The sequence below is a fragment of the Salvelinus fontinalis genome, chromosome 1, assembly GCF_029448725.1.
Source record: "Salvelinus fontinalis isolate EN_2023a chromosome 1, ASM2944872v1, whole genome shotgun sequence".
NCBI classification, from domain to species: domain Eukaryota; kingdom Metazoa; phylum Chordata; class Actinopteri; order Salmoniformes; family Salmonidae; genus Salvelinus; species Salvelinus fontinalis.
The window spans coordinates 29,051,619-29,076,756 of NC_074665.1; the positions used below are offsets into that span (position 1 = coordinate 29,051,619).

General features: G+C 43.0%; 1 protein-coding gene across 4 annotated transcripts; it reads right to left on the bottom strand.

Annotated features, from left to right (window-relative positions):
- Window positions 1–1,343: 1,343 nt before the first annotated feature.
- On the bottom strand, window positions 1,344–16,192 carry LOC129852547 (protein YIPF3-like). 4 transcript variants are annotated; one of them, XM_055918283.1, is made up of 11 exons: window positions 15,914–16,192; window positions 13,647–14,947; window positions 13,080–13,374; window positions 11,649–11,858; window positions 11,382–11,488; window positions 11,222–11,267; window positions 10,994–11,086; window positions 6,239–6,370; window positions 6,023–6,136; window positions 4,546–4,669; window positions 1,344–2,398 (listed from the first exon to the last, which is right to left on the bottom strand). In XM_055918283.1, exons 4-11 carry the CDS (start codon window positions 11,823–11,825, stop codon window positions 2,259–2,261), a joined length of 933 nt encoding a protein of 310 aa, XP_055774258.1. In that variant the 5' UTR covers window positions 11,826–11,858; window positions 13,080–13,374; window positions 13,647–14,947; window positions 15,914–16,192; the 3' UTR covers window positions 1,344–2,258. The 4 variants fall into 4 exon arrangements, 3 of the variants coding, with proteins under 3 accessions (XP_055774258.1, XP_055774257.1, XP_055774256.1); XR_008759036.1 differs by lacking the exons at window positions 13,080–13,374; window positions 13,647–14,947 and having other exon boundaries at window positions 1,344–1,801; window positions 2,192–2,398; window positions 15,914–16,191; XM_055918282.1 differs by having other exon boundaries at window positions 13,080–14,947.
- Between the last annotated feature and the right edge of the window lie 8,946 nt (window positions 16,193–25,138).

The following is a 25,138-nucleotide window of genomic DNA, read 5'->3' on the forward strand; positions in this document are numbered from 1 at the left end:
TTACTTTTAGATTTGTGTGTATTGTTAGATACTACTGCACTGTTGGAGCTAGGAACACAAGCATTTCGCTACACCCGCAATTACATCTGCTAAATATGTGTATGTGACCAATAGCATTGGATTTGATTTATTCAAATGAGAAATGTAGGCCTATCGGTGTTGTCTCCAGGTGTGGTCTACGTCATTAACTAGCTATTGGTCACAGGGGGTCAATCTGAACATTGGTCTCTGAGTGCTTTGGCAGGACCATGTCCCCACACTCACACTTCTGCTCTCCTCCTTGCTCCAGACACTGTGCCAGCACTCCTTGTTGGCCAAACGTTTTAGATGCCTATCAGAAGAACTTGCTCTTCTGATAGGCATCTAAATCATTCTTCATGAAGGCCACAATTTTGCCATCCACCATGCTCTCCTGTAGAGCTGTGAGTGAGAACTTCATGACTGAAAGATGCCACGTGTCCCTGAAGAACTGCTTAAGGGTCAGCTGGATGATAGAGAAGGTTGTTTCTCAGGCTGAACTGTAATCTTCTTGAAGGAGGCCATTTCTTTCCTGAAATGCCAGGGTCACCTGGTAAATACTGGTTGGTCCACATTGGTGTTTAGTAGCCACTGCAGATTGCACTCTGGGGCCTTCTTCTCTTGCTCGTTTCCTCTGGTGCATTCTTCTCTTGCTCATCTCCATGGTGAACCTGACATTTGACCTTTGCTTGTCTATACAGGTAACAATCTCTCCAAAAAATCAGTTCTTCATACACAATTCTCCACAGCTGATCAGCCACTATCTACGTGGCTCTCCCAGGAGAGACATATTGTCTACTCTACAGTAACCATTATACTATTCAAACTTGAAACTATCCATCCTCTGAAAACAATTTTTATAAAGCAAGTTATTGCAGGATTTCTTGATTTTGTCTTGAGTATAAACATAGACACAGCAAGTTGGGGGGGGGGGGGGGGGGGGAGCAACTCTCAGTCTCACGTCAGAATTAAAAGTTCATCCATGTTTCTCAAACGTCAGATTCCGAAGTGTTTAAGGTTAAGTTTAGGCATTAACTCCAAATGGTTAAGGTAAGGGTTAAGGATCGTTTTAAAACAAACATAACTTTCTATCACTGGATTTGAACTTACAACCTCTGGAATTGGAGGCAGATGCTTACGCCCATCTTCCATCCCCAACACCATACCAAAACATACTTTAAGGTAACAACGCTCACTCTTACCCCTAGTGGCCAGTTTCCTCATCTCCTTGACGTCCTCAGACATGGCTGGACATCAAATATTGACTTGCATCACGGGTGACCTGGCTGTTTTTTCCCCCCAGGGTCAGTGTTAAAAGACGTGTCTTAGGTCGATAAAGTTTATTTCCATTGTATCTTTCTGTACAATAACCCTATAAATACATTTTCACATGTAAAATAAAAAAAAGAGGTCACCTTGCATCCCACCCAAAAACAATGTTGTTAGGAAGTACAAATAATGCACAAAACAAATGATTGGATGAAACAAAAGGTGCTTAGAAGGAACAATATTCATAAGATAACGCACTATTACATATCTCAAATGACATGTCAACTGCATTTCTCGTTCTTTTTTCTGGTTAGGTTATTAAAACTACAGACAATGGATGTGCATTGTGTAAAACAAGAGATTAAACTCTAACTTACCCCATATCATACATGATAACAAATCCTTCGGAAAACAATAGAAGGCACCACACACTGCTTTAGAACCTTCCTCCCATTGAACGTCTAGAACGTTAAAACATCAATTGATGTTATCGCCATAACCCGTGTAACAAAGCCTACAAGAGGAGAGAAAGTGTCGAGTTGGAGATGAATTGGTCTTAACATGAGTACAAATGCAAACAGCTGGGAATCTTAGTGCACTCATGCTGCTTTAACAAATACAAGACCCCTATGAAAAGGTGGAGGAAATTTGCTATCGTTTGAAAAGAGTCACAGCACCAGCATGACATCTCACTCCATCATTTAGTTATTTTGATTAAGTACAATATAAACATCCAGGGTAAGCATGTCATTTCCCATGGAGAATGAAAGTTGTAAGAGTTGTTGTGAACTGATGGCGATGCGTTTACTGAGACAATGTTCATGTTTAATGATGAAGGTCAAATGTCAACTGTAACCAGCCACCATAATGGTCTTTGACCTTCACTTCAGTCTGTATTACCTACACAACACCACCACTGTGGAATTCAGGCTCATGAGCCTGTGGTATCATCTTTGATGTTGGACACACCATCACTGTGACTGTAGGATAACACCAAGGGTCTTCACTGTGGCATTCACAGCATTCATAGCAGCGGTGGCCACCACAGGCAAATCTCTAGCCACTCTCTGGATGGGGGGCATGTTGGGGCCTTCCAATGTGTCCAGGATACCTTCAGACAAAAAAAGTTTTAAACAAAATGTCAAATTCCTATTTATTTAATCATACAGAAATTCAAGTCCCAGTTTAAGAATATACCTTTGAGGGTCTTTGAATAGAAGCAATTAAAATGTGTTTAAAATTGGACCAGGGGAGTCAACTCAATTACCTGAGTTCACGTTATTGGCTTTCGTTACTCTGAAAGACGCATGTCCACTGCAATGAAATACTTTTGTGGATGACCTCATTTTATTAGTCACTCTCTCTCTCACACACACACACACACACACACACACACACACACACACACACACACACACACACACACACAAAACTAAAGAATAATGTAGTAACTGTTGTTTCTCTTTGCTTATTTGAGCTGTTCTTGCCATAATATGGACTTGGTCTTTTAGGGCCATCTTCTGTATACCAACCCTACCTTGTCACAACAAAACTGTCTCAAATGCATTAAGAAGGAAAGAAATTCCACAAATTAACTTTTAACAATGCACACCTGTTAATTGAAATGCATTTCAGGTGACTACCTCATGAAGATGGTTGAGAGAGTGCAAAGCTGTCATCAAGGCAAAGGGTGGCTAGTTTGAAGAATCTCAAATTCAAAATATATTTTGATTTGTTTAACACTTTTTTTGGTTACTACATGATTCCATATGTTATTTCATAGTTGTAATGTCTACTATTATTCTACAATGTAGAAAATAGTAAAAATAAAGAAAAACCCTTGAATGAGTAGGTGTGTTCAAACTTTTGACTGGTACTATATATATATTTCATATATAGCGAGAGATCGCTCGATCCTGGGTCACATACAATATGCAAAAAAACAAAACTAAAGTGTCCTAATTGCACACACTTTGGGTAGTACAGTTCCTTCAAAAAGTATTCACACCCCTTCACTTACTCAAAAAAATCACACCTGTCTGCACACATTACCCCATACTGACAAAGTGAAAATGTTTTTAGAAATGTTTGCAATTGACATAAGCATTCACACCCCTGAGTCAATACTTTGCAGCGATTACATCTGTGAGTCTTTCTGGGTAAGTCTCTAAGAGCTATCCACACCTGGATTGTGCAACATTTGCCCATTATTAGAAAAAAAGATTATTCAATCTCTGTCAAAACTGTAAATCGGCCACTCAGGAACATTCACTGTCTTCTTGGTAAGCAAATCCAGTGTATATTTGGTCATTCCATTTATTTTTTTATCCTGAGAAACTCCCCAGTCCTTAACAATTACAAGCATTCCAATAACATGATGCAGCCCCCACTATGCAAGAACATTTGAAGCGTGGTACTCAGTAATGTGTTGTATTGGATTTTCCCCAAACAGAATTTCTTTGCCACATTTTTTTGAGTATTACTTTAGTGCCTTGTTAAAAACAGGATTCATGTTTTGGAATATTTGTATTCTGTACAGGCTTCCTTCTTTTCACTCCGTCAATTAGGTTATTATTGTGGAGTAACTACAATATTGTTGATCCATCCTCAGTTCTCTCTTATAACAGCCATTAAACTGTGTTTTTAAGTCACCATCCAAAGTGTAATTAGTAACTTCACCATGCTCAAAGGAATATTCATTGTCTGATTTTTTTTTTTTTACCTATCTACCAATAGCTGCCCTTCTTTGCAAGGCATTGGAAAACCTCTCTGGTCTTTGTGGTTGAATCTGGTTTTGAAATTCACTGCTCGACTGAGGGACATTATTGATAATTGTATGTGTGGGGTACAGAGATGTGTGGGGTACAGAAGTAGTCATAAAAAAATCATGTTAAACACTATTTATTATTGCACACAGAGTGAGTCCATACAACTTATTATGTGACTTGTTAAGCACATTTTTACTCCTAAACAAAGTGGTTGAATATTTGACTCAAAACATTTCAGCTTTTTATTTTTAATGAATTTGTAAAAAATGAATAAAAAACATCCACTTTGTCATTATGGGGTATTGTGTGTAGGGAAGTGATAGCTCTACGCCTGAATCCATTAAGAGTCTCAAAGTAAGAGAGCTGATCTAGGATCAGGTCCACTCTATATTCATTATGATTTAAAAAGTCAAAAATGATCTCAGATCAGCACCCCTACTCTGAGACGCTTTATGAAAGGGGCCCTGGTTTGCTTAGTGAGGAATCTTACCTTCAACAATCTTGTGATAAGCGAAGTGCAGGTAGAGCAGAAAGAGCATATGCAGAGCACCCAGTGTTCCACAGAGGATGAGGCGTGGGGTCTGTCCCACGGTCCGAGAGATGAGAGCAGCCACCTGAGAGAGAACGAAAGCGAGGGATAATGTGAGCAAGTGGGACAGACGGACTATTCCTGACATAGTGGGCACGTTCAAAGCGGATACAGTTTTTGCAACGTTTGTTGCATTATGGGGATAAAAATTGCCCCGACTTGCACCTACATGTCGACTGCATGAAATGTACAAAAATCACGTGATCAAAGGTCATGAAGTTGACTGCAGTCTACTGCAAGTTTCTGCAGTTGCTCTTCGCCAACTTTATCCAACTTTATCCAGCCATCGCCTGCATTGTAGAAGGCTCTATTGTCAACCAGTCATTACGGTGTTTTTGTTTGACCCACGCAAACCTGACCAAAGACATGACTGAAAAGGGAACCAACTTTGCCACGATTCATGTAAGCCTATACAGTGGTTATACAGTGCCCTCAGACAGTATCACACCCCTTGACTCATTTTTTTGTATTACAGCCTGCATAGCCTGGATTTTTTTTCACTGGCCTCCAAATAATACAGCAACCTAAACACAAGGCCAAATCTACACTGGAGTTGCTTACCAAGAAGGTGAATGTTCCTGAGTGGCCGAGTCACAGTTTTGCCTTAAATCTACTTAAAAATCTATGGTAAGACCTGAAAATGGTTGTTTAGTAATGATCAACAACAAATTTGACAGAGCGTGAATAATTTTGAAAATAATAATGGGCAAATGTTGCGCAATCCAGGTGTGGAAAGCTCTTAGAGACTTACACTGAGACACAGCTGTAATTACTGCCAAAGGTGCTTCTAGGTATTGACTCATGGGTGTGAATACTTAGGTAAATTAGATATTTCTGTATTTCATTTTCAATAAATTTTAAACAAAATCTAAAACATGTTCTCACTTAAGTCTTTATGGGGTATTGTGTGTAGATGGGTGAGACAAAAATATATTTAATTCATTTTGAATTCAGGCTGTGTAAGAGCAAAATTTTGAATAAGTCAAGGGGTATGAATACTTTCTGAAGGCACTGTATACAAAATGAATGTGATATTTGAGGCTCTCTCCCACTAATTGATTGTATAACGTGCACACATGATTTCAGTTTGTGAGTGTGTAATATGGGGGTTGGAGACATGTTTATTTCAACATTATAAAGAAAACCTTTTCTAACCAATGGCAACACTGCCATGTTGATCTGAGCCTTGCTGTTGGAAAAACCACATTAGTGTCCGCCTTTCAGCTGTCGCGGTTGCACCTCCCCTGACTTCGCTCCTCGACTTTTGTCTAGTTGGTTGCTTTAGCCTGACCACTCAAACATGCCCAGTCTGAACGTCAGCAAGTGTCGAAGTGTCTAGGGGCTCTTGGGACTTGTAGTAATTGACCTGCTTATTTACCATCCGCAGTGTGGAGAACCCTCCTACGACCAGCCACAGGATGTAGAACAGGGAGTGGAAGTGGACGTTGTAGGTGACGAAGAGAACCACGCAGTGTCCGAAAAGACCATAACCCTGTTGGGGGCACATAGAACACAGTGACATTTCACACTGCATTTATAACAGACTGATTACACAGTGATGCTGTGAGGGGAGTGATGGTCATTGTTGACTCACCAGCAGAGACAGCGTCTGGACCATGGTGATCTGGGCGTTGCACAGATATGCCAGGAAGTATATGAGGGAGGAAACTCCCAGCCAGTAACCGAAGCACGTCCCTATGGCTGTGCCCATCAGAGTACCCTCTCTCTGTCCAGGGAGGAAGAACAATGTATTAGGCCTAATCAAGGTCAGATAGACAACATACAGTGCCTTCAGAAACTATTCAAACCCCTTGACTTATTCCACATTTTGTTGTTACAGCCTTTATTCAAAATTGATTAAATATGTTTTTTTCTCAACCATCTACACACAATACCCCATAACGATCAAGTGAAAACGCTTTTTTGGACATTTGTGTAACTTCATTGAAAATGAAATAGAAATACATAATTTACATAAGTATTCACACCCATGAGTCAATACTTTGTAGAATCACCTTTGGCAGCGATTACAGCTGTGAGTCTTTCTGGGTAAGTCTCTAATGGCTTTCCACACCTGGATTGTACAATATTTGCACATTTTTTTCTAAATTCTTCAAGCTGGTTGTTGTTGATCGTTGCTAGACAGATGTTTTCTTTTTTTTCAAGCCAATTTAAGTCAAAACTGTAACTAGACCACTCAGGCACATTCAATGTCCTCTTGGTAAGCAACTCCAGTGTATATTTGACCTTGTGTTTAGGTTAATGTCCTGCTGAAATGTGAACTCATCTCCCAGTGTCGGGTGGAAAGGAGACTGAACCAGTTTTTCCTCTAGGAATTTGCCTGTGCTTAGCTCGATTCCGTTTCTTTTTTTATCCTGAACATCTACACAGTCCTTAACCATTACAAGCATGCCAGCAGCATATCATCCTGCATCCCACTGCTGGCTTGCTTCTGAAACTAAGCAGGGTTGGTCCTGGTCAATCTCTGGATGGGAGACTTAAATGTTAAATGACTTAAATGTAAATGTAAATGTAAATGGAGACCAGATGCTGCTGGAAGTGGTGTTGGAGGGCCAGTAGGAGGCACTCTTTCCTCTGGTCTAAAAAATATCCCAGGGCAGTTTTTGGGGACGCTGCCCTGTGTAGGGTGCCGTCTCCTCCCTGCGGACCTGGCATCCTTTCACTCCCTCCTCTCTACATTTTCCTCTTCTGTCTCTGCTGCTAAAGCCACTTTCTACCACTCTAAATTCCAAGCATCTGCCTCTAACCCTAGGAAGCTCTTTGCCACCTTCTCCTCCCTCCTGAATCCTCCTCCCCCCCCCCCCCTCCTCCCTCTCTGCAGACGACTTCGTCAACCATTTTGAAAAGAAGGTCGACGACATCCGATCCTCGTTTGCTAAGTCAAACGACACCGCTGGTTCTGCTCACACTGCCCAACCCTGTGCTTTGACCTCTTTCTCCCCTCTCTCTCCAGATGAAATCTCGCGTCTTGTGACGGCCGGCCGCCCAACAACCTGCCCGCTTGACCCTATCCCCTCCTCTCTTCTCCAGACCATTTCCGGAGACCTTCTACCTTACCTCACCTCGCTCATCAACTCATCCTTGACCGCTGGCTACGTCCCTTCCGTCTTCAAGAGAGCGAGAGTTGCACCCCTTCTGAAAAAACCTACACTCGATCCCTCCGATGTCAACAACTACAGACCAGTATCCCTTCTTTCTTTTCTCTCCAAAACTCTTGAACGTGCCGTCCTTGGCCAGCTCTCCTGCTATCTCTCTCAGAATGACCTTCTTGATCCAAATCAGTCAGGATTCAAGACTAGTCACTCAACTGAGACTGCTCTTCTCTGTATCACGGAGGCGCTCCGCACTGCTAAAGCTAACTCTCTCTCCTCTGCTCTCATCCTTCTAGACCTATCGGCTGCCTTCGATACTGTGAACCATCAGATCCTCCTCTCCACCCTCTCCGAGTTGGGCATCTCCGGCGCGGCCCACGCTTGGATTGCGTCCTACCTGACAGGTCGCTCCTACCAGGTGGCGTGGCGAGAATCTGTCTCCTCACCACGCGCTCTCACCACTGGTGTCCCCCAGGGCTCTGTTCTAGGCCCTCTCCTATTCTCGCTATACACCAAGTCACTTGGCTCTGTCATAACCTCACATGGTCTCTCCTATCATTGCTATGCAGACGACACACAATTAATCTTCTCCTTTCCCCCTTCTGATGACCAGGTGGCGAATCGCATCTCTGCATGTCTGGCAGACATATCAGTGTGGATGACGGATCACCACCTCAAGCTGAACCTCGGCAAGACGGAGCTGCTCTTCCTCCCGGGGAAGGACTGTCCGTTCCATGATCTCGCCATCACGGTTGACAACTCCATTGTGTCCTCCTCCCAGAGCGCTAAGAACCTTGGCGTGATCCTGGACAACACCCTGTCGTTCTCCACCAACATCAAGGCGGTGGCCCGTTCCTGTAGGTTCATGCTCTACAACATCCGCAGAGTACGACCCTGCCTCACACAGGAAGCGGCGCAGGTCCTAATCCAGGCACTTGTCATCTCCCGTCTGGATTACTGCAACTCGCTGTTGGCTGGGCTCCCTGCCTGTGCCATTAAACCCCTACAACTCATCCAGAACGCCGCAGCCCGTCTGGTGTTCAACCTTCCCAAGTTCTCTCACGTCACCCCGCTCCTCCGCTCTCTCCACTGGCTTCCAGTTGAAGCTCGCATCCGCTACAAGACCATGGTGCTTGCCTACGGAGCTGTGAGGGGAACGGCACCTCAGTACCTTCAGGCTCTGATCAGGCCCTACACCCAAACAAGGGCACTGCGTTCATCCACCTCTGGCCTGCTCGCCTCCCTACCACTGAGGAAGTACAGTTCCCGCTCAGCCCAGTCAAAACTGTTCGCTGCTCTGGCACCCCAATAGTGGAACAAACTCCCTCACGACGCCAGGACAGCGGAGTCAATCACCACCTTCCGGAGACACCTGAAACCCCACCTCTTCAAGGAATACCTAGGATAAAGCAATCCTTCTGCCCCCCCCCTTAAAAGATCTAGATGCACTATTGTAAAGTGGCTGTTCCACTGGATGTCATAAGGTGAATGCACCAATTTGTAAGTAGCTCTGGATAAGAGCGTCTGCTAAATGACTTAAATGTAAATGTAAATGTAAATGGAGACCAGATGCTGCTGGAAGTGGTGTTGGAGGGCCAGTAGGAGGCACTCTTTCCTCTGGTCTAAAAAATATCCCAGGGCAGTTTTTGGGGACGCTGCCCTGTGTAGGGTGCCGTCTTTCGGATGGGATGTTAAACAGGTGTCCTGACTCTCTGAGGTCATTAAAGAGCCCATGGCACTTATCGTAAGAGTAGGGGCGTTAACCCCGGTGTCCTGGCTAAATTCCCAAGCTGTCCTTCATACCATTATGGTCACCTAATCATCCCCAGCTTACAATTGGCTCATTCATCCCCCTCCTCTCCCCTGTGACTATACCGCAAGTCGTTGCTGTAAATGAGAATGTGTTCTCAGTCAATTTACCTGGTAAAAAAATGATATAAATAACATGATGCAGCCACCACTATGCTTGAAAATATGAAGAGTGGTACACAATGTTGTATTGGATTGGCCCCAAACATAACACTTTGTATTAAGGACAAAAAGTGAATTGTTTTGCAGTATTACTTTAGTGCCTTGTTGCAAACAGGATTCATGTTTTGGAATATTTGTATTCTGTACAGGCTTCCTTCTTTTCACTCTGTCAATTAGGTTAGTATTGTGGAGTAACTACAATGCTGTTGATCTATCCTCAGTTATTTTATCAGTCATTAAACTCTGTTTTAAAGTCACCATTGGCCTCATTGTGAAATCCCGGAGAGGTTTCCTTCCTCTCCGGCAACTCGGTGACTGGGTGTATTGCTACACCATCCAAAGTGTAATTCATAATTTCACCATGCTCAAAGGGACATTCAATGTCATCTTTTTATTTTTACCCATCTGCCAACAGGTGCCCTTCTTTGCAAGGCATTACTGCTCGACTGAGGGAACATACAGATCATTTTACGTGTAGGGTACTTAGATGAGGTAGTCATTAACAAATCATTTTATTGTCTATAGTGAGTCCATGCAACTTATTATGTCACTTGTTAAGCACATTCTTACTCCTGAACCTATTTAGATTTGCCATAACAAAGGGGTTGAATACGTATTGACTCAAGACATTTCAGCTTTTCATTTGTAATAACTTAGTAAAAAACAATATTCTATTTTTATGAAATGGGGTATTGTGTGTAGGCAGTCACACAACATTTTTATTGAACCAATTTTAAATTCAGGCTATAACACAACAAAATCTGGATTAAGTCAAGAAGTGTGAATATTTTCTGACGTCACTTATCACAATTCGATGGAGATCTACGGACAGTTCCTTGGACTTAGTTCCTTCTCTGACATGCACTGTCAACTGTGGGACCTTATATAGACAGGTGTGTTTCTTTTCTAAATCCTGTCCAAACATTTGAATTGGCCACAGGTGGACTCCAATCAAGTTGTATCGACGTCTCAATGATGATCAAAGGAAATTGGATGCACCCGAGCTCAATTTGGAGTGTCATCGCAAATAAGCATTTAACCACATGAGTGCTATATGAGCAGTCATTTATATCTTTGAGCAGCAAAAGCTGAACAGATGGCTTTTGGTTTCATAATGTCAAAAGGGTTTTGAGTTGATGGCTACCCCCATTTCCAGTTTTAATTCATCTACCGTCGGTTTCCCTGAGCTTCATAAGAAATGCTCATCTATACATACTGTATATTAACATGCATTTACAAAGCCGGTATAAGTTGAGCTCTCTTACAATAACTGTTCCTGATGTCTTCATTCCATGCAGGAGGATGGCCACCAGCGTGAACACCAGCATCATGGGCCCATAGAGCTCCCCGGCAATCTTCTATAGTTGGACAATAGGAGCAGGGAAAACATTTCATATTTCCTTTTAATTGGCTAGGTAAGCGCCCGAAAGCCTCTAGATTTAAATCTCCTCTCGGCCTGTGAAAATAGTACGGGAAAAGAAAATGCCACTCACCTGTGGAAAATGTATCATGCGGATGGGTATCATAGATTCAATCAACCTCGGGTAGAAAAGAGGAGGTAATGTCAGGAATCTTGTTTTAAAATGTGACTCCGCGAGACTATTTTACGAGTTACACGTTGTGATTACAAGCACATTCGTGACCGACTCTCACCTGTTCCTGACTTGCATAGGCTCTACATCAAAGTACGGCCGGAGAATATCTATGTTGGCATATAGGTTGAAAGCTTTGGAAGCCTGACGCTTTCCTGCTTGCCACACCTAAGAGGGGACGGGACGACTGCAACATTAACCAGACAAGGCTATTGAGATGTAACTTATAATATCGGGTTATGGCAAATGCCCATTTTCATGACAAAGGGAATGTTGTGTGTGACAGGTTGTTGCCCATCATAAGCATCACAAAGTACTCTCATCTCACCTCATCTGCCACCTGTCTCCTCAGCTGGCCCTTGATACCCTTCATGCCCAGAAACTCGCCATCCTCTCCAGTCTCCTCTTCAGTTGCTTCCGCCTCCTCTGCCACCTCTTCCTCCTCCTTCATGCGCTGGTGCATCTCCCCCATGTCCTCAAAGCTGGAGCCTGATGTGTCATCCATGTTCTCTATGTCAATCACTGCTGACCCAGTGCCCTGGTAAGACAGTTTATTAGATATAACTACTGTACATCCATGTATGTGAAATGATGTTTGACAAGCAAATTGTCAATGTTTCCTTTGACACAAGTCAGTCACCACGTGAGACGAATAAGGAAGAAACAAAAAGGCTCTTTCCAGTTTATGGTCAGCTAACTAGCTACCCTGGTTCATAGACTATAACTGTAGTATCTTCTGACCGGAGGTAGTTTAAGAGCCCGGACATTTGAGCTAAACATTAACACGCATCGCTTGCCGTACGGCTTTGGAAACATATCAGCAAGAAATCGTTAAAAAATATGTTTTAAAAAGGTTACATTACTACACGCCTTTATAGGGTTAGGGTTCCCACGCGGCCATGTTTCAGTGCACTACGTGTGCCAATTAGCTGTCTGTGCCTCTGAACACTGTGTGTAACGTTAAATGGAAGACTGATGCTAAAATACTGTCGGCTGAAACTGTTTAAAACCGGTTAAGTGTACAGTAAGTGTGTTTATGATTTGTGAAATTATTTTGCGAGAGGGATGTTTGTTTCTAGAACCGTACCTCAATTAACCCTCCTGTTGTGTTGGTTTCATGTTAATTAATTCTGTGTCCCCTGTCCAAAATGACCGCCCCATTATAGCGGATTATAAATCCATAATAATACATATTATCACCTAATGTTGAGTTACATCTTTTTAATCAACTTAAGTTCTTGTGAACATTACAAGTTTTGTACTTCTATTTGCTATTTATGGCCTGTAGGCCTCATTGACCTGAGCTCAAAACTCATTAGTAAAAAAAAAGAATGTATGATTTATTTTGACTATAATAAATACTCATGAAACATATTGTGCTATTATCACAGACTACTTTGCATCAAAGTTTAACAAGGACATTTGTTTTGAAACCATTTCAAATGTTTAAATAGTCACAAAATAATATCTGTTGTGTTCCTGGTCAAAACTGACCGGTATGATTTTATTAGTAAAGAAAGGACATAGGCCCAAAACTACACATGAAAACTTTACCATATTACAAAATGAATGTCTGAGCACATTAAAAAATAGTAACAAGAACAGTATTACTAACAATCAATGGTGGTTACATTTTGTGTGTTCTCATGTACATGTTGGCCAATACATGGTGGTTGATGCATGTGCCTTGCAAATATATGCACTGCATTTATGGCACATAATGCTCGTTTTGACAACTCTTGTTGCACACAGATTGCACCTTTTCCTTCTGTCTCTGGCGGACGTAGATCTTGCTTCTGGCCCTTGCACAGCTCTCACCAATCCAGCAGAGGATGATGTTGGAGGAAGGTGTTGGCGCCTTTGAGGGGTGCCACCATGGCTTTCCCCAACTCTTCTAGGAGTAGTTTCCTCTTGAAGAATTTCCCCTGCTTCCAGCCTGGATTCACTTCCATCCACACCACAAACACGTTGTAGACCGACACGTCTAGGATGTTGAAGAACACCACCATCGGCCAACGTGCCGTCATCCTCTTACAAGAGTATGGTCCAGTGACCTGCAAAAGCGCAACAATCAGTGAATAAAATAATGAGTACATACAAGTGATACTTCATGTCTTGCATAGTAACGTGAGAAATTGCATCAAAGCGGTATTTTAATTGATCACATCTAAAACATATTTACATATTCAAATGAATATAATTGACCCCATATTGTTCAAAGTCAATGAGCCTTTCACCAAACAACATGTCTGATTTTTAATGGTGTAGATAAAACAATCTGGTAATAGAAAAATAAAGTACATGAGAAAGATAAAAAGTAACATACCTTATCAAGGTTGTCAACTCCCCCTTTGTTCCTGTTCTAATCCAGGACAGCGTTGGACTTCCTGTCCTCCCTGGTACTCACAGCGGCATCCCTACGCAGAGTTGTCATCAGGAGCACATTCTTCTTTTTCTTCGGTCAGTAGGACACAAGAGTGTGTGTTTCGGTGAAGGCAAACTTAGAGGGGGAAAAAACGATCCCTGTCCTTGGTAGTGAGTGAGGCAAGAGGCAAATGAGGCTTGTTCTTTTGACCGTCCCCACCATGGTCATTTTTGGGGGGAGCAGCTCCTGACCAAGAGCATATGAGGTGAAGAAATTGTCACGTGTTATGTTGTGCCCCTGGAGACCTGCAGTCATTTCCAGGACCACCCGCTTCCCCTGGTTCCTTTCCGGAACACCGTCAGAAGGCTTCCCGGTGTGAACATGCATGTTCCATGTATAACTTGCCCAGGCATCACATGCTGCCAATATCTTTATTCCATATTTAGACGCTTTGCTTGGCATGTACTGTTTGAATGGGCAGCGTCCCCTTAAAGCGTCCAGACACTCATCCACTGTGATGTCTGGACTTGGGTTATAGATGAGTGGCAGGCGCTCCACCCACTTGTTCCAAACCACTCTGATAGGTGCCAGCTTGTCTTGTTGACGGCGGCTTGGTCTTGTATCACGGTTGTCATAGCGAATCAAAAAATAATAATTGCCCGACCAGACTCTGCATCCCATAAACTGGTGGTATGTTCGTTTCTGGATCTGTACACACCAGCCAAAATCAAGAGATCCACGTATGCTTGGACGTCTGTCCGGGTCTACCTCGTTCCAGTTGTCTTTGTAAACGCTTCTCCCCTCCAAGTTGGTCATGTTTATCACTATAGTTTTGAATGACTCTGTCAGGAACAGTTCAAAGCAGGATTTTGTCATCAACCTGGGATATGGCGTATCTCGTTGGCCCTAGGGTCATCCTGATAACATTTTCAGCCGACAGCCAACCTCTCCTCTCAGGTGGGGATGCAGACCAGGACAAATTCCCATTCTTTGACCAGAATGTAACAACCTCAGCAGGGTCCTCTTCCTCATCACTGGATTGTTCCACATCAGTTGTCTCTTGGTCTGGATCATAATCTGTGTCGTCTTCAACTTCTGACATTTCCTCCTTTAACTTCTCTGTCAGTTTCCTGGCCTCTCTCCTCCTCACCAGTGTCATGACCAAAGATATGATCAAGAGCCTCACATAGTGTATCGTTTGGTCATTGTGCTGCCACAGAATGAAATGTGAGCAAGGCCTCAAAAAGCTTTATATACCAGAGCTGCAAGAAAAGTTTTATGTATTATTGAAACAATGTTGCGATTGTTTGTGAGAATGCCAACAGGTGTGGATCCTGTGGGGGAAAGATTCTATTGGGGAAAGGTTCCTGTGGGGTTTGCCATGGAAGACAAGAAGGGGAGTGAGGTGTGTGCTCAAACACACATGCATGTGGGGGTCTGGTTGAGGAAGTGTGTCCATCTGATGAATGGGCATGTGCCTGAACTCAATTTTATACACTAATTGTAGTCTCACCCATTATTTTTCTAATGACCTGTCATTTTTGACCAGGAACACCACAAGTGTACAAAAGTTAAATAAAACACCCAACATTTTATTAAAATCATCTAAATGTATTTTGTGTGTTCAGATGCCCTATGTGGACAAAGTCATGGAACCGTATGACAATCAGATTAAATGAGCGGCAGGTAGCCTAGTGGTTAGGGCGTTGGGCCAGTAACCTAAAGTTTGCTGGATCTAAATCCCGATCTAGCAGGTATCCCTAATCTAGCAGGTAAAAATCTGTCGTTCTGCCCCTGAACAAGGCAGTTAACCCACTGTTCCTAGGCCGTCATTGTAAATAAGAATTTGTTCTTAACTGACTTGTCTAGTTAAACAAAAATAATAAAACTACATTTTTCAGAGAGTACTTGTAAATCGGCCCAATTCGGCTGGAACACAACAGGAGGGTTAAGAATTATTCACGTTTAGATGAGCCAATTCGCCTTAAACATAACATGTAGATATGGTCCTTTGACTAAGGAGTAACGTTAGGTTCATTTAGCTAGTCCATTATTGGGCAAGTTTACTAACTACCACAACATTGTGGGACAAGTGCCCATTTTCAGTAGGATGATATGTACTGCAACACTAAAGTCCGATGTACAGTGATGTTATCAAATAAGTCGATACATATTAAGCATTTTCTTGGATAGCTATAGCTAGCTTCTAGCTAGTATGGTAGCGTTACCTGGATAATGTTGTCATCAAAGCCGCCCCATGGTTCCGTGTTTTTGTTTCCATCAGACGAAGCCATCTTTTAGAGCAAGTGAACGTGTTCTTGATTTCTTGTAAAGAATGTAACTGCTCTTTCAATCTCACATACAACCAACGAATGGTTAATTATAGCATCAGAGGTGCTTTAAAGATAAACGTTTGTTCCCAAATGCATTAAGCTGCCTGGTAATATTCCACGCACAACAACACGTCGTGCGTACGACGTGGACACTTCTCCTTTGTGTGAATTTCCGGCAGACTAGATGCTTTTTGGCGTATTGCTGCCATTCTCAGCCCGGAGTATGCATTACACATTGTGACAAAACAAAAGGGAACGGAAAAATACAAATTGCATCTTCCATAACCCTGCAACTCCAACACCAACACACGCCCCTTATTCCACTACGTCGCCAAGAAACCAACCTTGCTAAAACACAAACTATTCAGGTCACTCAGTCCTGGCCTACTACTTACTGGTATCCTCTCATGATACCTTAGCCCACCATCCTCTACTTCCCTCACCGCCTCAGCAAATGACAATCTGCACTGCTCGAACCTGGGCAACCTCAACCTCTCAATCGCACAGGACATTTCTGATCCCCAGCAACATTGGCCCCCCCACAATTGAAACTCACAAATTTTTCTTCAAACTACACACTGCTGCTACATGACCATAACCTTGGCACCTGAAACATCAAACGGATTCGGAACAAACGCTATCACGGGATAGCTCATATATCCTAGCATGACTTTCAGGCAAACACTCAATATCAAAACTCAAAAGGATAGACAGGGTCTCCTCAGTCTCGTGCTCACCACCAGGTCTGCTTTTCACCAAACAGCATGCATCACAGACACCAGGGATCCTCAACTTCAGTTGATCCATCTTCACACTCAAAGCCACCCCCCAAAATCACTCCTTTCAGCGGTGTTCTGCTCTGAAGAGAAAAGCAAGACAGCTCTTGTCCTGTGGCGTGTGAAGCAGAGCGCCCGCTCCTTCTGGGTGGAAGACGTACAGAAAATCTACTTTGACAGAGTTAACACCCACCTTCTTCTCCACCCAGCCCGATACCACAAATAAAAAATTAAAAAATCTAAATTTGAACTCATCAGACCAAGGGACAGATTTCCCCCGGTCTAATGTCCATTGCTCGTGTTTCTTGGCCCAAGCAAGTATCTTCTTCTTATTGGTGTCCTTTAGTAGTTTTTTTGCTGTTGCAGCAATTCGACCATGGAGGTCTGACTCATGCAATTTCCTCTGAACAGTTGATGCTGATGTGTCTGTTACTTGAACTCTGCGATGCATTTGTGTCTTTGGCATCATTAAAAGTGAAGACTACTATTTTATCAAATCAATTCTCTGTAATTATTATTAATTGATTAAACTAATCATGTAAATGTAATTAACTAGGAAGTCGGGGCACCACGGAAAATCTTCAGATTACAAAGTTATAATTTTCCGAATATAACTCTTCAGATATTTTAATATGATAAATTAGTCTAATATTAATGAATTATTCTTTACCTCACGTCAGTCTCATTCCAAATGTTGTAAATTGTTGGTTATCCGCACGAACCCAGCATTTACTGTAAATCATCCATACACCAATTGGCCTAATCATTTATTTACTAACTAACTAAATAATCACAGAAATGCCTAAACAAACAGTAGATATTGGTTACTAACAAATGATAGGGAAGATTTCCTAGTGGGCTAAGCTGATATGACGGCTTGGTGGACAAAGGGGGCGTGGACTGAGAGAGCGGGAAAGACAATGGATCACTACACACAGTGGATAATTATATTAATTGAAATTCTAATCCTTTGCACATGAACGCTCGCTCATTTGGGAATAATTGCAATCAATATATTTACGCCAATATGTCGTTGTCTTCTCTGTTGGAATCGTCAGTCCGTCTGCTGGAGAGTCAGTTCATCAGAGTCTCTGGCTACTCAAGGTGGCGGCTCCTGATAGTGTCTGTTGTAATGGATACGTCAGACGTCTGTTGGGGTTCATTCCTTGGTCCTTGTCAATCATTGGCTCATTTGTGAAATTAGCATTCAGACAATATCTTCAAGTAAATCAATCAAAAACCTTTAATGCAATTGCAGACAGAAGTTGACAACAGGAACATAGCAGTAGCTTCTCTGAATTTATTAGCATTGTCTACTGTCACACAAGATCAAAATGTCAAAACCAGACAGTGTTTACTTCTCTTGATCCAGTTTCGGTCTGACTCAGACCTAGACCGTTTACACATTCTCCAAAATATGGATATTGTTCAGTTCTCAAATTCTGTGATGTAATAGAAGTTCCTTTGTTCTACTGTGAAACTCTCTCCATACTGCATGGCCAGGGAAGGAGAGTCTCCGCCAGGAATTTATGACCTGAGATAACAACCTGGGTGTAGGAGAGAGGGGGAAGCCACGATCTATACCCAGAAAGGGCCACGTCATGACACATTTATTTGGGCTGCAATCTGAGGTGCAGTTAATTCTAATGAACTTATTCTCTGCAGCAGAGGTAACTCTGGGTTTTCCTTTCCTGTGGCGGTCCTCATGAGAGCCAGTTTCATCATAGCGCTTGATGGTTTTTGCAACAGAACTTTAAGAAACTTTCAAAGTTCTTAAATTTCCGTATTGACTGACCATGTCTTTAAGTAATGACAGACTGTCGTTTCTTTTTGCTTATTTGAGCTGTTCTTGCCATAATATGGACTTGGTATTTTACCAAATAGCGCTATCTTCTGTATACCCACCGTACCTTGTCACAACTGATTGGCTCAAACACATTAAGAAGGAAAGAAATTCCACAAATTAACTTTTAACAAGGCACACCTGTTCATTGAAATGCATTCCAGGTGACTACCTCACCTGCCATGAGTGTGCAAAGCTGTCAAGGCAAACTGTGGCTAGTTTGAAGAATCTCAAATATATAAAATATATTTTCATTTAACACTTTTTTTGGTTACTACATGATTCCATATGTGTTCTTTCATAGTTTTGATGTCTTCACTACTATTCTACAATGTAAAAATAAAGAAAAACCCTGGAATGAGTATGTGTGTCCAAAACTGGTATTGTATGATCAAAAGTATGTAGACCCCTGCTCGTCAAACATCTCTTTCCAAAATAATGAGCATTAGTATGGAGTTGGTCCCCCCCTTCGCTGCTATAACAGCTTCCACTCTTCTGGGAAGGCTTTCCACTAGATGTTTGAACAATTCTGCAGGGACTTGCTTCCATTCAGCCACGAGTATTAGTGAGGTCGGGCACTGACATAGGGTGATTAGACCTGGCTCGCGGTCGGCGTTTGAATTCATCCCAAAGGTTTGATGGGGTTGAGGTCAGGGCTCTGTGCAGCTTATTCAATTTCTTCCACACTGATCTCAACAAACCTTATATATATATATTTATATATATATATAAAATATATATATATTTATATATATACAAAATATATATATATATTTTTTTTTACTACCCCCTTTTCTCCACAATTTTGTGAAATACAATTGGTAGTTAGTCTTTTCTCATCGCTGCAACTCCCTTAGACTCGGGAGAGGCGAAGGTCGAAAGACATGCGTCCTCCAAAACACAGCCCTGCCAAGCCACACTGCTTCTTGACACACTGCTCGCTTAACCCAGAAGCACCAATGTGTCGGAGGAACACCGTCCAGCTGGCGACCAAAGTCAGCTTGTGGGCGCCTGGTCCGCCACAAGGAGTCGCTAAAGTGTGATGAGTCAAGGAAATCTCGGGCGGCCAAACCCTCCCCTAAAGCGGACAACGCTGGGCCAACTGTGTGCCGCCTCATGGGTCTCCCGGTCACGACCAACTGTGACACAGCTTGAGATTGAACCCGGGGCCGTAGTGACTCCTCAAGCACTGCAATGTAGTGCCTTAGACCACTGCGCCACTCGGGAGGCTCTGACAAACCATTTCTGTATGGACCTTGCTTTGTGCACAGGGGCATTGTCATGCTGAAACAGCAAAGGGCCTTTCCCAAACTGTTGCCGCAAAGTCAGAAGCACAGAATCGTCTAGAATGTCATTGTATGTTGTAGCATTAAGATTTCCCTTCACTGGAACTAAGGGGCCTAGCCCGAACCATGAAAAACAGCCCCAGACCATTATTCCTCCTCCACCAAACTTTACAGTTGGCACTACGCATTCGGGCAAGTAGGACTGCCAGATGGTGAAGCGTGATTCATCACTCCAGAAAATGCGTTTCCAATCCATACCATTTTTACGCGCTTCTTGCTTCAGCACTTGGCAATCCCATTCTGTGAGCTTGTGTGGCCTACCACTTTGCGGCTGAGCCGTTGTTGCTCCTAGACGTTGCCACTTCACAATAACAGCACTTACAGTTGACCTGGGCAGCTCTAGCACAGCAGAAATTTGACGGACTGACTTGTTGGAAAGGTAGCATCCTATGACGGTACCACGTTGAAAGTCACTGAGCTCTTCAGTAAGGCCATTCTACAGCCAATGTTTGTCTATGAAGATTGCAAGGCTGTGTGCCTGATTTTATACACCTGTCAGCTGTGGCTGAAATAGCTGAATCCACTAATTTGTAGGGGTGTCCACATACTTTTGTATATATAGTGCATCTTGCTGCGCTTTGTAAACGCAGATCAAAAATGCTTCTTATTATAGTTTCTGCTTTGCATCAGACTAATTTTGTGCTTCAGTTGCACTTCTTCACTCAGATGAAAATTCCCGAATTGCATTATAATCAGTACTTTTCTGTGGTAAACTGCAAGATTAACTTAGAGAAAAACATTAGGAAATGTAGCTGGCTGCATTCTTTCTATGGTAATCATTACAAATATGATGGTCATGCATACCTGCAGCCACTGGTGTTTGAGCCAGCACCCCAACCCACACTGCAGCTAGTGTCTCGTCTAGACCAGCCATCACTGGATTTAATTCCAGTGCTGGTCCCAAGACTACCTTCTGCCCTTGCAGACCTGCTTGGCTTGGACCTGATGCCCAAGCTGACTCGCTAGCTAGTGTCTCAGTCGGGGTCCAATCGAGCACCTGATCCTTCACGGTCTTCCCTGGACCTAGCAGCAGCAGATACTGTGAGCAGGTCGTCCCTCACTGCCCGCTCCATCCATGCCACTGAAAGGGTGGAGACATGGGGAGGCAGGGCTTACAAGCACCAGACATCACGGGCGGCGACGATGACACAAGGCTGTGCCGCCGCACAAGGATTTTCTTGACATTTAAAATTGTACTTCATTTTGGGGTGGTTTTGTAGAAAATCCCCTCTCTTAGCCTCCATTCAAAGACACAAGCTCTGAGACACTTTACACAAGCAGAGGTACTGGGAGGATGGACTTTCCATTTTTTAGCTCTGCACCCCCAACTTTCACACCTTTGCTCCTGAAACCAATGACCATATATATGAATGGACAAAGCCATTGATCACGTGACATGATTAATTCCTATGTGAAGACTCAATGAAGTCGGTTAAGATGGCGTCTCATGGAGACATAACATGCATAGTTTGAGCTACTGCAGGAAGTGATGTTGCAGGCTAGCTCAGTGCTGCCACCTCTCATTGAGAGGGGGCAGCACCTCCCGGCCGGCTCGGCCCTCCCTTCCTGCTCTGAGTGACTCAGAACAGAGCTACGGGCAGCTGAGCGAAAATTGAGGAAAACTAAACTCCTGGAGGACCTATTATCCGTTCACTCCCTCCTCTCTACCTTCTCTTCCTCTGTGTCCACTGCTAAAGCTACCACTATACATTTCAAGCTTATGCCTCTAACACTAGGAAACTCTCTTCCACCTTCTCCTCCGTCCTTATTCCTCCACCCCCCCCCCCTCTCTGTGGATGAGTTTGTCAACCACTTTGAAAAGAAGGTTGACGAAATCTGCTATTCATTCACTCAGCATATTGAGTCCACTGGTTTCACTCACACAGAACTCCCCTACGCCTTGACCTCTTTCTCCCCTCTCTCTCCAGATGAAATCCTGCGACTAGTGCGGTCTGGCCGCCCGACAACATGCCTGCTCAACCCCATCCCCTCCTCTCTTCTCCAGACCATCTCTGGAGACCTTCTCTGTCCTGGCACCCCAATGGTGGAACCAGCTTCCCCCTGAAGTTAGACAGTAGCGTCCCTGCTCATCTTCCCGAAAACATCCGAAACCCTAACTCTTCAAATAGTTTCTTAAATAATCTTCCTCACATCGACCCCCCCCCAAAATAATCAAAGAATATTAATTAACCTGAACCAGCACTTGCACTTGATTTCCCCCCCCCCCCTCCATTTCTAGCTCTGACTCGACTGATAGCTACTTTATTGAGGAAAAATGTACTTTCTATTCCTGTGATATGTGGTTGTCCCACCTAGCTATCTTAAGATGAATGCACTAACTGTAAGTCGCTCTGGATAAGAGCATCAGCTAAATGACAAAAATGTAAATGTAAAAGGCAGACTGCAGGCTGCCATTAGCAACTAAATTCTCCTTAACTTCTTCTGTGTGCCATTTTTTTTTTTAAATGATCGGTTTAAGGACATACAATGGGTGTACAAAAAATTAAGAACACCTGTTCTTTCCATGACAGACTGACCAGGTGAATCCAGGTGAAATCTATGATCCCTTATTGATGTCACTTTTAAAATCCACTTAAATCAGTGTAGATTAAGGGGAGGATACAGGTTAAAGAAGGATTTTTAAGCCTTGAGACATGGATTGTGTATATCAGAGGGTGAACGGGCAAGACAAAAGATGTAAGTGCCTTTGAACTGGGTATGGTAGTAGGTGTCAGGCGCACCGGTTTGTCTCAAGAACTCCAACACTGCTGGGTTAACGCTCAACAGTTTCCTGTATGTATCAAGAATGGTCTACCACCCAAAGGAAATCCAGCCAACTTGACACAATTGTGGGAAGGATATGAGTGTACATGGGCCAGCATCCCTGTGGAACACGTTCACTACTTTGAAGAGTCCATGCCCCGACGAATTGAGGCTGTTCTGAGGGCAAACGGGAGGAGTGCAACTCAATATTAGGAAGGTGCTCCTAATGTTTGGTATACTCAGTGTACATCTGGTGTATTAGAAACAATTATTAGTACCAAGATTGTCTTTAAAACCATTTTTTTTATATACACGAAGATTGACCAAGATTGCCATTTTTCCATTCACTTCAGTTGCTTCAATGAGAGGGGGCAGTCGTTCTCCCCTGCCTGGAACATTCGGTTGCTATGGGCTACTCTGCTGATTAAGTCAGCTGACAGATGTCAGTGAAACAGGCCTGGTCCTAAAGCACACTGTTCCCTTGTTTTTTTATCACATTCCAACGATAAAACTGGGGGGGGGGGCAAAAATGCTATTTCAAAATGTGGGGGGGACAAATTGATCTGATGGATGGCAGCCCTCATGGCCAAATAATGTTTTACACGCTAGCCTAGCAACAGTAGCTTAGCATACTACTGCTAGCTGCTATTGTGTATGTACTGGTCTATTGTATGCTATGCTAGCCCTCCTGTGTAATATGCTACCATTACTGCTGTGTAGCATGTTAGCCCACTAGCCCTAGCTATTACACCTATTGCTCATTCTATACTGTATACTATAGTCTGTGTGCCCTGACCATACTGTGCATATATACGGTTTGATCGTGTGTTGTGTTAGGCTATACATTGGTAGCTAATAGCAGTAGCATATGTGCCATTTCCTGCTGTTTCCAGTTTACATATGTAGCTATTTATGCCATATCACAATACTATTTACTATACAGTTATTATTCATTCTAGTGCTACCGTTATGCATAGCCATAACAGACTGTGCATGTGTAATACATGCACTCTATTTCTGTTCTCTATACAGAACAGAGAACCACTTCCACGACTAGTATATCCTCCTTATTTGCTGTGTGTGTCTGTTTGGTGTGTGGCAATAAAGTGTGAATTGTATCTCTGTCTCTGTCACGACTTCTGCCGAAGTCGTTGCCTCTCCTTGTCCGGGCGGTGTTCGGCGGTCGACTTCACCGGTCTTCTAGCCATCATCGATCCATTTTTCATTTTCCATTGGTTTTGTCTTGTCTTCCCACACACCTGTTGTCAATCCCATTCATTACCTGTTGTGTATTTAACCCTCTGTTTCCTTTCATGTGTTTGGTCAGAGATTCTGTCAACGTTGTGTGTATAGGTGGCAGGGAAGTCAGACGCAGGAGAGTAAACGAAGTGTATATGGAGACTTTTAATAAACGTCCATGACATGCTCCAAACACGAGTAATATACATATATCAAAATAAAATGGGTACAAGGACCCGTCGCACACCTATACACTAATAAAACAACACTTGACATAAAACAATCTCTGACAAACACATGAAGGGAAACAGAGGGTTAAATACACAACAGGTAATGAATGGGATTGACAACAGGTGTGTGGGAAGACAAGACAAAACCAATGTAAAATGAAAAATGGATCGATGATGGCTAGAAGACCGGTGAAGTCGACCGCCGAACACCGCCCGGACAAGGAGAGGCAACGACTTCGGCAGAAGTCGTGACAGTCTCCTGCTGGTCATTATCAGTTCTCTTACTGGGACTCTAGGACAATTGTAGCCAATCAAAAATCTAAACTGGCAGCTCTTTCGAGACCACCACCCATTTGTGGCGCTCTTTCTCAGGCTGTACTTGACCAACATTAGAACGGGAAACTACGTGTAATAGGGTATGGGTCCAGAACTCTAACTCCAGCAGAGAAAAACGACCACCATTCTGGCAAACTTAAGTTTTTAGCGCTGAAGTAGGCGATCTGTGACAAGTTTAGTAACCACCTACCTACCTTTACAGACTACTACCCATTGAACTATGTTCTGAGCACAACAAGACTCAATGCAGTAGGTCACTGCTGGGTCGGGGAGTTGGCTGACTTCCACTTCGACTTTAAGTACAGATCTGGGAAGAAAAATGCAGATGCTGACATGCTGTGACATTGTCCTGTCAATCTCCACAGCCACGTGGGTGAATACACGAAAGCTATGCTACCAGAAGTCGGCTCAAATCAAATGTTAGTTGTCACATGATTACTTACAACAATGCAGAATACTTTTTTTGTTATAAGATAAAGGCCTGGACTATTTTAATTTGAGAATATCTTATACAACGGGTTAAAGTTCTGTGTAGTAACCCCAGGTGTAAATAATCAAATCAAAGTTTTTGTCACGCGTGCCGAATA